Raw genomic sequence first — 13,270 nt, 5'->3', positions numbered from 1 at the left:
TCTATCTATCTATCTATCTATCTATCTATCTATCTATCTATCTATCTATCTATCTATCTATCTATCTATCTATCTATCTATCTATCTATGTATCTGTCTGTCTGTCTGTCTGTCTGTCTGTCTGTCTATGCTGTAATTTGAATCTTGAATGTCTTCAAACGACCATGTATATGTCAGATAGAGGCTGGGTCCTTGGTTATGGAACTATTGAGAGGTAATGTCATCATCAGGAAGTGAGATGGTGGTAGGAAGGCAGTACACTGGAGTTGTGCTATTGATGAGGATATTATATTAACACCCCCTCAGTTTTACTGGCTTTGTTTCCTGGTTGCCTTGAGGCTGACCTATGTCATCCCACTATGCTATGCTGTCTGTCTTTCCATAGGTCCAAGACACCAGGGCCAAGTGATGATGTACTGAAATGTTTGAAATGGTGAGCTAGACAAACCTGTTCTCTTTTTAAGTTGATTACTTCCAATAGTTTGTCAGAGTGATGAGAGCCGGCTAGTGCCCTTTAAAATCTATCCAGGCTGTTCCATGACTTAGCTGCTGCGGTCTGTAGTAGAGAGTGTTCTATGTCCATGAGAGAGAGAGAGAGACAGAGTATGAACTCTTACTAGCTGGAGTGCTCAGTCTCTGTCAGATCTTGTTGGATTATCATCATGTTTGAATCATCTTTATTTCCCTGCAGATATTTGTATAATTGTTCCATATGTTATTGAAGGTGGGATATAGAAATTCCAATGATTTCTCCCCCACGTTCTGCCATTATTTTTTACATCATATTTTTTCTCTATTGCTAAGTATGTTTATAGTACTTGTGCCTTCCTTTTGATGGATTGGCATTTTTATTACTAGAAATGTTCTTTGACTGTGGTAACAATTTTTATCTTAAATTTTATTTTTTTGTGACATTAAGTATAGTCACACCAACTCCTTTTCAGTTGTTACTGTCAACTTTTAAAATCTCAACTTATTTTTAAATATAAATAATTACTTTTTATTATGCCATTAGGTTATTTCCACTGCTGTGTTTTCAAATTATTGGGATTGTTTTTATGAAGAAAAATTTCCCTCATTAACTCTTGTATTATTTTTCTAAAGTATAATTCTCACAGGAAGGCGGGATAAAGTTTTAGATTTTCCTTTTTACTTTCACAAAATAGTGAGTTGGTTCTTGAGTAGGGTCCAAAAGTAACCTAGGTACTGTGCTCCTTTTTAAAAATTATTACTATGGGGGCTGAGGAGATTATCAGCAAAGGGCGCGGTATGCCAGCAGGAGGAGCCAAGTTCAGTCCCTAGAACCGATTTTAAAAGGTCAGACGTGGTGGTGTGTGTTTGTAATCTCAGCATTGGGAACGCAGACACAGACAGATCCTCGAGGCTCTGGCCAGTCAGCCTGACCGAGTTTGTGAGTTCCAGGCACAAGCCACAGAGCCTGTCTCAAAAGACATTGGTTGATGCTCAGTAATGACAGTAAGTGTCTTTCACACTCTTGTGCATGCATACAGCTAGCTGTGTATACACAAAACACGCCTACGTGCACTGGCATGGAAATTATCGCTGTGAACTTAAGAATTTTATCCTATTTGATACGCTATAATCTGTCGAAGATCTTTGCTTTTCCCTGTGAGACTCATGCTTCTTCTCTTCAGCATGTGGAAGTATCTCTAGATTTTTTTTTTTTTTTATCTTTTTGACTTTCCCTTGTCTTTGACAGCCTCCCTTGTTTCTTGGTGTAGAAGGAAATTCCAGGCTCATCTTGTATATTTCCATTCCCAGACTGGGAGTTGGTTGTTCATCCAAGGAACCCTTGCTCTTTTAGGGAGAAATTGTATTTACTTGTTTCAGTCTCACTAAGTTAGAGTACCTCTAAGTGTTTCTAGATGGACTTTCTAAAAACAGACAGACGCAGATGTATACAAGAATTTGTTAGGCATCTTTGGGATCAGCATCTGTGAAGAAGTGAGGAAGAGAGGCTTCAGTAAAGCGAGGTGTCTAACTTTGGCGGGATTTAAACAGGAACCTCACTTAGTAATCACAGAGCTCTGGACCTGGGTGGACCGCCTTTATATAATAAGATGCTAGGTTACTACTACCCTCTTCTAGACAAGTCACTGGCTGTGTTTCTGGCTTTGGGAAGCAGCTCTCTTTTGGCTGAGGGTGATTACCAAGCGCCAAGCGGGGACTGACTTAGCTGTGAACTCTCAACTTTTAGAACACCTGCAGAGGTGAGACGGTGTACCTCACTTTTAAGGAGAGAGAGATGAGCCCCCATGTAGCATCCATCATATGGTCATCTGTTTCAGGTTGTTTTCTTATTTGTTTTTTTTGTTGTTGTTTGTTCATTTTGTTGTTGTTGTTTTGGTAGACAGAGCTAGAAATAAGACTCTATGTACAAAAAGTAAATCGTGTATTTATGCTGTCATTTCCAATTCAAACTCAGGAGCAGAGAGCTTTAATTTCTTTGATCCTTATATTCATATTTATTTTTATTTTTGTACCTAAAATCTTGGGGTGCTTAAGGACATTAACAGAATACTTCCTGTGCTTGATCCTATGTATATATAATATTTAAGAATAAGTATATAGGGCTGGAAAGATGGCTCAGTGATTAAGAGTTAAGAGCACTGGGAATTCTTCCAGAGTACCTGGGTTCAATTCCCAGCACCCACAAAAATCCAGTTCCAAGAACCTTCTGGCTTCTGGGAGTACCAGGTATACACTGGGTACACAGACATACATGCAAGCGAAACACCTGTATACATAAAATAATAATAAAATATTTTTGAAAAAAATAAGTATATAACTGTGATTGCTACAAATATTTTAATATTGGTGTTTACTTTGGTCCTAGACTACACACCAACAGGATGTACAGTCAGTTCGTTGAAGTAATTCATCTATGTGAGGTTAAGCTACCAATTTGATATAGAGTAACCTTTGATTTTTTTTAAAAATGTCTGTTTCATTTAAAATTAATTTTGTCTCATAATTTGGTAGACATTAACATGGTTCCTGAGTTTACTTTCTCACATTATGCCTTATAGACATTTTATGTTTTTGTTTACATTACTATTGTTTCCTTTTTATAAGCACATACATATGTAAATACACACATGCATGTATGTATATAATTGCACTACTTTCTCTTGATTTCTTTATTAAAATATCGATTTATCTGTCATCTATCTATCATCTATCTATCTATCTATCTATCTATCTATCTATCTATCTATCTATCTATCTATCTATCTATCATCTACAAAAGTCAGGTTGTAAGACTTGGTGATAGGTTGCTCCCCTGGCTGAGCCAGCTCTCAGGCCCAGTTTTACCTTCTTTCTTAGATAAATTGCTGCATACTGCTGACAGTTTTCCAAGCTTTGCTTTCTCCCTCTCACCTAAAACATCTAAACTGTGTGTGTGTGTCTGTGTGTGCATGCGCACGGGTGTGTAGAAGTAGACCATAATTTATTTTCTGTCATTCCTCTATTGATGGACATTTGGACTGTTTCCAGTTACACACAAGTGCTTTGCTTGTCTAACTTCAGGAAGAGAGTTCTAGAAACAAGATTACCAGGTCAGAGGGTAAAAGCCTACACCAGTCCGTCAAATATTGAAGAGCTCCCCTCCCTGGGGGCTCCCCTTCATTTTTCATTCCCAGCACAACATGAAGAGGCTTGCTTCACAGACTGGCCCACACTCCATGGAGACAACATGCTTCTGGATCTTGCTCAGGTTTGGTGCATTAGATGTGATGTGTCAGTATGTTTTTTTTTTTTTTTTTTTTTTGCTTTTTTGTTTGTTTGTTTTAAGATTTACTATGTAGACAACATCCTGCCTCCCATATATACCCGCACGCCAGAAGAGGGCGCCAGATCTCATTACAGATGGTTGTGAGCCACCATCTGGTTGCTGGGAATCGAACTCAGGACCTCTGGAAGAGCAGCCAGTGCTCTTAACCACTGAGCCATCTCTCCAGCCCTCAGTGTGGTTTTCACACACACTCCTGAGGAAGGTTGAACTTGCATTTTCCTGACTTCAGTCTCGCGTGTGGTTTTCATCTATGAACTGTCTGTTCCCATCTCTTGTCCGTTTCCCACATTGTCATAGTTCATTTTCTTCCTAAAAAGTAAGCCCTCTTCATATATTAAGCACATTACATCTCTTCTGTGTGAGGTATGTGGCATTCTTTCCTATAATTCATTTTTATGTTGCTGTGATTCCCCATACAAAATTACTTTCACATAACTAGAATTTTTGAATCAGAAAAATTTACCTATTTATGGCTCATAAATTAGTTGGTCCGTATTTGTATTTAGTGGATGTATGATTCACTATATATCTACGTGTGCACATACACGCTGTATAACGACATCATTGGTTTCTAGGACTCCTCTGGGTGCCCAAATCCTCAGGTGCTCACCAATGGTGTAGTATTTGCATAGAGCCCATGCATGCTCTCCTGAATGCCTTGCATGGTCTTTAGGGGATGATCGACAGCTCCTATGCTGTGAGTGCTGGGTCAATCATTGTTCTGCTCTATTGCTCAGAGAACAGTGGCAGGAGAAAGCTGCGCACATATCCAGTACACGCAGTTTTAAATTTCTTAGTCTATGTTTTAATTCCCAACCATACATCAAAATTCACACTTCCCTAATTTTAAGATATTATTACTCTTAGATGAAAAAAAATTTACCTTCTGGGCCAGGCCTTTTATCTCAGCACTCAGGAGGCAGAGGCAGGTGGATTTCTATGAGTTCAAGGCTAGTTTGGTCTATGTGAGTTCAGGCCAGCCAAGGCTACATAGGAAGACCTTGTCTCAAAAACCAACAGAACCAAAAACACTGAACTGCTTCCCTCCCTCCCTCCCTCCCTTCCTCCCTCCCTCCCTTCTTCCCTCCTTTCTTCCTTCTGCATATATTTTTATGTGTGTGTATGTTTGTGCGAGTGTATATACTTGTTTATGTGTGTGGTCCATATATGCAGGTACATGTGCACTTGTGTGTGCATGGAGGCCAAAAGTTGATGCCAAGTGTCCTCCTCTATGAAATTCCACCTTTACATGTTGAGTCAGGATCTCGTGTTGAGCCCCGAGATCACGATTTTACATAGTCTGGCTAGCCAGCTTGCTCTGGGGAATTCCCCATGTTTGCTTCTCTTGCAGTTGGGGTTACAGATGGTTTGCCATACTCACCTGGCTTTTGTTTGGCTGCTGGGATCTGAACCTGAGTACCCGTGCTTTTCAGGCAGGTGCATCACCTGCTGAGCCATCTCCTCAATCTCGAAACCCAGCACCTTGATGACATTGTCATGGTTAAGAAAGCAGATATTGGCTAGGCAGTGGTGGCACTCGGGAGGCAAAGGCAGGCGGATCTCTGTGAGTTCGAGGCCAACCTGCTCTATAAGAGCTAGTTCCAGGACAGGCTCCAAAGCTACAGAGAAACCTTGTCTCGAACCCCTCCAACCCCCAAAACAATAAACAAACAAACAAAAAAAAAGAAAGAAAAAGAATAAAAAAGAAAGAAGAAAGCAGATGTTACTAGTGGGACATAAAATCCAAATCTTACATGATTAAACATATTTCTTGACATTTTACTGTGCCAGTGTAAAAAAAAAAATGGAAATGTGTTCAAGTTGATATATTTGAATTGAGTTTTATATTTATATAATTTATATTTACCTTAAATTTAAATTATCTTTCATTGTGTATAGCACTGTAATACATGCATTTTTCTTAATTAAAAAGGGCTTATTTATTTAGTGTGTGCACACAAACATGCCATCATTTGTGGATGGAGGTCAGCAGACAACTTTTGGGAGCTGATTCTCTTTTCTATGTGGGTCCCAAGGATTAAATAACATCGCCAGTCTTAGCAGCAAGTACTTTCACCCACTGATTTGAACTTGGTAGAATTCTCCAGTGTGGAACTTTATAGATGTGGAGAGCCAAGTGTATGTAACTGCCTATGTATATAAACATAAGCTTTATCACGTAGTATAGAGTATACCTTTGATTCACTAAATGTTTTCTGAAAGGAGCAAATGAATGGATTTTAATAAATGCTAGCTGAAATAATGAAGAGTGCCCAATGAGAGATGCATCGATTTCTCTGGGAAGGGGAAATAGAAGAGCTCTCTTGGGTAAACTGGGGGTAGGGGTGGGGGCATGGGAACTTGAGGGAGCAGGTTGGGCAGGCTGGGAGTAAGAAGCAGTTTGGGGGTGGGACAGAGGGTAGGGAGAAACCTGGTATCAGGAAAGCTTCCAGGAATCCACAAAAATGACCCAGCTAAGACCCCTAGCAGTAGTGGAGAGGGTACCTGAACTGGCCATCTACTGTAATCAGATTGGTGATTACCCTAATTCTCATCACGGAGCCTTTATCCAGTGACTGATGGAAGCAGATGCAGAGATCCACAGCCAAGCCCTGGACTGGGCTCTGGGAGTCCTCCTGAAGAAAGGGAGGAGGGATTATACCAGGCAGCGGGTTCAAGGTCACAACAGAGGAACCCACAGAGACAGCTGACTTAAACTCATGGGAGCCCATGGACTCTGGACCAACAGTTAGGGAGCCTGCATAGGACCAACCTAGGCCCTCTGCATGTGTGTGACAGTTGTGTAGCTTGGTATATTTGTATGACTCCTAGCAGTGAGATCAAGACCTGTCCCTGGTGGTTAGCTGGCTTTTGGGAACCTGCTTCCCATTCTTGCCCAGCCTTTATACAGGGGGAGGAGCTCAGTCTTACCTCAAATTTGATGTATCATGTTATAGTCAAAGCCATGGGAGGCCTGCCCAGTTTTGAATAGAGACACAGGGTGGATGGGGAGGAGGGAAATGGGAGTTGGGGGAAGAAACGAGAAGAGAGGAGGGAGGGGAAACTGTGGTTGGTATGTAAAATAAAGAAAAAAAGTTAATTAAAATAATAAATGCTAGCCTGACTACAGCATCCTTGGAAGTGATGCTGTACAGTAGCATGCTTATTTATTTATTTATTTATTTATTTATTTATTTATTTATTTATTTATTATGTATACAATATTCTGTTTGTGTGTATGCCTGCAGGCCAGAAGAGGGCACCAGACCCCTTTACAGATGGTTGTGAGCCACCATGTGGTTGCTGGGAATTGAACTCAGGACCTTTGGAAGAGCAGGCAATGGTCTTAACCTCTGAGCCATCTCTCCAGCCCCAGTAGCACGCTTTATCCACGTGATCCTGAGCGTGCAAGCCGGAACATGGAAGCACGGAGATTAACAAGCTCCCTGTTTAGGCCTCTGCTTCTCAACTCAGTTTGTTTCCTTATCTGTTAATTCCTAGGATGAAAAAAAAAGGCATTTAAGGATGTACCATAATTGGAAGAAAGACTGTGTGCACATAGAGACTCTAACTATGTGCAATTTGTTTTTTTTTTAATTTTATTTTTTTCCATTCAAAAATTCACACTTCCTCCCCTCCTCCTATTCCCTTCCCGCTCCCCCACTCCCCCTCCTCTCTACCCCTCCCTCCTTAAGAGAGGGCAGGGAACTCTGCCCTGTGGGAAGTCCAAGGCCCTCCCCCCCACATCCAAGCCTAGGAAGCTTTGCATCCAAATAGACTAGGGTCCCAAAAAGCCGGTAAGTGCAGTAGAAACAAGTCCCAGTGCCTTTATCAATGGCTTCTCAGTTTGTAAAGGTAGAAGCTTCATCTTCCCTGCTCCAAGTGGGCTGCTGTGGGTCCGATTGCAGGAATCCAGTCCTAACTCTGCACATCCGAACTTGCCTTTGGAGCTGCTGTGTTAGAGCTGTTTCGGCAATGCTTTCTTCTGTCTCTTTTTTGAAAGCCCCTTTCTCCGCAGTGAGATCTTTGGTTTTATGACGTGTGTTGCTCTTAATGATGGAGCGGATGGATGGACTTCCTGATGAGCTTTCCTTCACCAGTGTGGACTAAAGGTGTCCTTCACCAGGGAGGACAAAGCAGAAGGACATGGTGGGAATATGGGCATCATGGATGATCATGTTCTTTAGACAAGTCACTCGGGAGAGACTAGAGAGGTGAATCACAGTCCCTGATTAAGGGACCCTTATATGCCCGTAGTGTCATGAAACGTTATGTCACTGTGAAATTCCAGGACAGCTAAGATGAAAAAGAATCCGCCAGAAGACAGCTTCCATTAAAGTCTTAGTGTCAGCTTAGCTGAACTAGCTCCTAGGAACATTTTCCAACCCTTTGTGCCATTAGCCTGCCCTGGCCAGCGGAGACCTAACGTTACATAAATATTTGGACCAAGGCAACAGCCCTGACTTAGGCCTTTCAAAGAAGATCCCTAATTAAAAACAGCAAGCCGAGGAAGGCAAATTGAATTTTTGGAAGGGGTCAGCAGATCTATTAAAGATACATTAGCCATGCCCTGGTCTTTGGCTTCATGAAGCGCTGGTGTCTTGGAGGCAAACACCTGAGTATTTTTTTTTTGTGACTGTAGACTTTCTCCTGGACTGGATGGCAGAGGCCCTGTTTCAAGGCTGTGACATGACCTGTGCTGAATCCCTCTCTCTTTCAGATCAGGAGCCTTTCCTCTGGCTGGCAGCTTTTGCTGACCATAGAAGAAATTCCTTCCCGACCTTTGTCTCCTTGAATAACACGACCGTCCCCAAGTGGAAGCAGATTAGCTAGTATATTCTCCTTCGCCCTGCCTACGCATTTCTCTCTTCTCTTCCACCGATTGCTGTGTCCTGTCACTTTTGTTTTGTAGACTCCAGAACTTGATGCTTTCTCTTTTCAGTGTCCCCAGCACATCCATTTCACGTCCCGACTTTACCCTGGTGCTGTGCACCCCTTTCTCATGCACGTCACCTTTTCCTGTCGAGATCTTCCAGTTTTCCCTCAGTGGAACCCATATTTTATTACTGGATTTCAAGTTTTAAAGAAAGCTGTTTTTACTTATGGATCTGGTGTCCAAGAAGCTTGGTGAGGGCTGTGTACAGTGTCATGGACTGCTCTCGGAAGGCTGAGTCTGAGTGGGTCTAAGTCACGGTCACAAGCACACTTGTCAAGCAAGACCCTTTACTTGTAGGCATGTCTAACCTGCAGCCTGTTGGCTGCACACAATTCAAGACAGCTATGAGTGGCTCCGTTACCAACACTGAGATATATATATTTTTTCCCCTTGTAACTCAGTTCCATGGTTCTTGAGCATAAACTTTGTAGGTGACAGTGTCAGGTTGTAATGGGAGCTCAGTTCATTATAGTCTTGCCAACAGAATAAAATCCTAGCCCTCCTGCTACCCACCTCTGATAATCCTCTGCTGAGAGCTCCTTTTCCCATTCTGTTTAATCAGCTGTGCTGCTCTTGTTGAGGACCTGGGTTCAGTTCACAGCATTCATAGAAGGCAGTGCACAACTGCCTGACGTTCTAGCTCCAGGCCATCCATGCCTTCTTCTGGCTCCCAAGGGGACCTGTGCACTTGTGACACATATACATATTCATAAAATTAAAAACAGATCTTTACTCCTCTAGTCCCTCCCCATATTTTCTCTCCGAAAAATGGATCTGATATATTTTACTGTTAGAACTAGAAGTGGGTCATTTGCCCAACCAGTGTAGACCATCGATGGAGCGATAGTTCTGGATGATGCTGTGCAGGTAACTATGAGAAGAGGGCAGAGATGGGAGAAGAAGCTGTGTGCGTCAGGAAACAAAGCATGTTTAACTTTAAAAGGTCTTCCCCAGCCAGTTTCTTTCCACACTGATAGCCCCGAAACCCCATCCTGGAAAGTGTAATGATATCTGCAAGATATAAGGTGCTTAATTACGGGGAGATAATTATATCCTCTTGAGTGTCAGTGTCCAAACATAAATAATGGGCTCTCCTAAAACAGCATATCGCTGGAGCATAAAGTGAAACTCACAGTCTCTGTAAGAGCTGATCTCTGTCTCCCATGGATCAAATGTGGAGAAGAGGAGTGTGCTCTCTGGGTGGGCAGCTAAGTTTAGGATGGACAGATGTAGGCTACAAGCCCTACAGCAACTGACGTATCGAGAACGTCAGGGTCGAGATTGTAGACGTGTTTATATTGTGCAAGTAAATGATCAAAATTACATTGCTTTTTAGTGTCTCTCTTTTCGTGTGTGTGTGTGTGTGTGTGTGTGTGAGAGAGAGAGAGAGAAAGAGAGAGAGAGAGAGAGAGAGAGAGAGAGAGAGAGAGAGCTCATGAGAAAGAGACAGAAGATGAAATTTGAGTGTTTAATAGAGAAAAGGGAATTAGGCTTCATGAAATGATGCGGTAGGTTTTCTTTTATAAAACTAGATTTCTAAGCTCAAGTTTTTGAAGCCCTTCCAGAGACCCCCAGAATGTGCTTTTCTTCTTCTCAATGCACTTCCTGTTTTGCCTTCAGTCAGCTCATCATTCTGGAAAGGGCAGATTAAAAATAAGTCCCGATGGCGCAGGGCTGGGCACAGGCTAATACTGTCTTGTGCTCCTTCTAGGTGCAATGTGATCTTGGGCATCTCCCTTCCTGGCCAGCACTCTGCCTCCTCTATCCATCATGGTGTTTGGTGAGTTTTTCCATCGCCCTGGACAAGACGAGGAACTTGTCAACCTGAACGTGGGGGGCTTTAAGCAGTCTGTGGACCAGAGTACCCTCCTGCGGTTTCCTCACACAAGGCTGGGGAAGCTGCTGACCTGCCATTCTGAGGAGGCCATACTGGAGCTGTGTGATGACTACAGCGTGGCCGACAAAGAGTACTATTTTGATCGGAACCCCTCCCTGTTCAGATACGTCTTGAACTTTTACTACACGGGGAAGCTGCACGTCATGGAGGAGCTGTGCGTGTTCTCCTTTTGCCAGGAGATCGAGTACTGGGGTATCAACGAGCTCTTCATTGACTCCTGCTGCAGCAGCCGGTACCAGGAGCGGAAGGAAGAAAGCCATGACAAGGACTGGGACCAGAAAAGCAACGATGTGAGCACGGACTCCTCCTTCGAAGAATCCTCTCTCTTTGAGAAAGAGCTGGAGAAGTTTGATGAGCTGAGATTTGGTCAGCTCCGAAAGAAAATCTGGATTCGAATGGAAAACCCAGCTTATTGCCTGTCCGCCAAGCTCATCGCCATCTCCTCCTTGAGTGTGGTGCTGGCGTCTATCGTGGCCATGTGCGTGCACAGCATGTCCGAATTCCAGAATGAGGATGGAGAAGTGGATGACCCTGTGCTGGAGGGAGTGGAGATTGCATGCATTGCCTGGTTCACTGGTGAGCTGGCCATCCGGCTGGTCGCTGCCCCTTCTCAAAAGAAGTTCTGGAAAAACCCTCTGAACATCATCGACTTCGTGTCCGTTATTCCCTTCTATGCTACGTTGGCTGTGGACACCAAGGAAGAAGAGAGTGAGGACATTGAGAACATGGGCAAAGTGGTCCAAATCCTCCGACTCATGAGGATTTTTCGAATTCTGAAGCTTGCCCGGCATTCGGTCGGGCTTCGGTCTCTTGGGGCCACGCTGAGGCACAGTTACCATGAGGTGGGGCTACTGCTTCTCTTCCTTTCGGTGGGTATTTCCATCTTCTCCGTGCTCATCTACTCTGTGGAGAAGGATGAACTTGCATCCAGTCTCACCAGCATTCCTATCTGCTGGTGGTGGGCTACTATCAGTATGACCACGGTGGGCTATGGAGACACCCATCCGATCACCTTAGCCGGGAAGATCATTGCAAGCACGTGTATTATTTGTGGCATCTTGGTGGTGGCCCTTCCCATCACCATCATCTTCAACAAGTTTTCCAAGTACTACCAGAAGCAGAAGGACATGGATGTGGACCAGTGTAGTGAGGACCCACCGGAGAAGTGCCCCGAGCTACCCTACTTTAACATCAGGGACGTTTATGCACAGCAAGTCCATGCCTTCATTACCAGTCTGTCTTCCATTGGCATTGTGGTCAGCGAGCCTGACTCCACAGACGCTTCTAGCATCGAAGACAATGAGGATGTTTACAATACTGCGTCCCTGGAGAACTCCACCGCAAAGTGAGCAGGGGCATTTGCACCGATATCTTGTGTCCCTTCCTGACATTAGGTTAACACAGCTTTATAAACCTTAATGGGTTTGTTCAAATAAATCATTTAATTCTCAGGGTGTACCTTTTAGCCATAGTTGGACATTCATTGCTGAATTCTGAACTGATAGAAATTATCTTTATTTTTCTCAAGTGAGGTCAATTAAATGCCTTGTTCTGAAATTTATTTTTTACAAGAGAGAGTTGTAATATGGTTTTTTTGGGGGAAAAAAGTAAATGATATTGGGAAGGATTTATTGCTACGGCTTATGCATCATTCTGTACTTACCATTCACTCACATTGAGCTAACTCTAAATTACTGACGATAGAGCAGAGGCCCAGCTGACTGAAGACGACATGCATGTGAGATCTACAACATGAGACAATGCATGTAAATCCATGTTCATGTTCCAGACATGGGAATTGGGAGCTCAATAAACTTCTAATTCAGTATGGAGAATGTTGTGTTTGTATGTTTTATGTCAAGTAAATGTATTCTTTTATCCCATAAATATCGGAATAAAATATTCTATTATCCCAGTAAATATCGGAAGGTGTCTCAGGGTTTCTATGGCTGTGAAGACACAACCATGACCATGGTTGTCTTAAAAAGGAAAACATTTAATTGGGTATGGCTTACAGTTCAGAGATTTAGGCCCAGAATCATCATGGCGAGAAGCATGGTGGCATGCAGGCAGACGTGGTGGTGGAGAAGGAGCTGAGAGCTCTATATCTTGATCTGCAGGCAAAAGGAGGCTAAAACACACCGGCAAGACCTGAGCTTCTTTGATCTTAAAGCCCGCTCCAGTAATAGCCCACTTCCTTTAACAAAGCCACGTCTACTCCAGCAAGGTCACACCTCCCACTCCCTGTGAGCCTATGGGGCCATTTTCATTCCGACCACCACAGAAGGGAAATGCTTCTGTTGCGACATCAAGAATGTTTTCGTGGCAGCTGATAGCTCAGTAATGTGCTCTCATGGGGACCTGGGTTTTAGCCTCAAAACCTACTGTTAAAAAAAAAAAAAAAAGCCAGGCATGGTATTACATGTGTGTGATTGCAGAGTTAGGCTCATTGACTGGGCAGACTAGCTTAGTTGAGGAACCACAGAACAGTGAAAGACGTTGTGTCAGAAAGACAAATGGCACTGAAGAATGAAACCCCAGATTGTCCTCTGACTTTTACATACATATGTACCCATGTGTGTATCTTCATGTGCATGTGTGCTTTGTTTTGAATATACCC

The 13,270-nt window shown here is 43.1% G+C and overlaps 1 protein-coding gene across 3 annotated transcripts in view; it reads left to right on the top strand.

The window, feature by feature from the left end:
* Kcns3 (potassium voltage-gated channel modifier subfamily S member 3) overlaps positions 1–12,492 on the top strand; it is a 50,394-nt gene extending 37,902 nt beyond the window's left edge. For all 3 annotated transcript variants that reach the window (XM_026785878.1, XM_005360606.2, XM_026785877.1), the window contains one exon: positions 10,465–12,492. In XM_026785878.1, coding sequence (XP_026641679.1) covers positions 10,524–11,999 — 1,476 coding nt within the window. In that variant the 5' untranslated portion in view covers positions 10,465–10,523 and the 3' untranslated portion in view covers positions 12,000–12,492. The remainder of the gene's footprint in view (positions 1–10,464) is intronic.
* The last annotated feature ends 778 nt before the right edge of the window (positions 12,493–13,270 follow it).

Source organism: Microtus ochrogaster, linkage group LG3 (assembly GCF_000317375.1).
Source record: "Microtus ochrogaster isolate Prairie Vole_2 linkage group LG3, MicOch1.0, whole genome shotgun sequence".
NCBI lineage: Eukaryota > Metazoa > Chordata > Mammalia > Rodentia > Cricetidae > Microtus > Microtus ochrogaster.
This window is presented reverse-complemented; position numbering and strand designations above follow the sequence as displayed.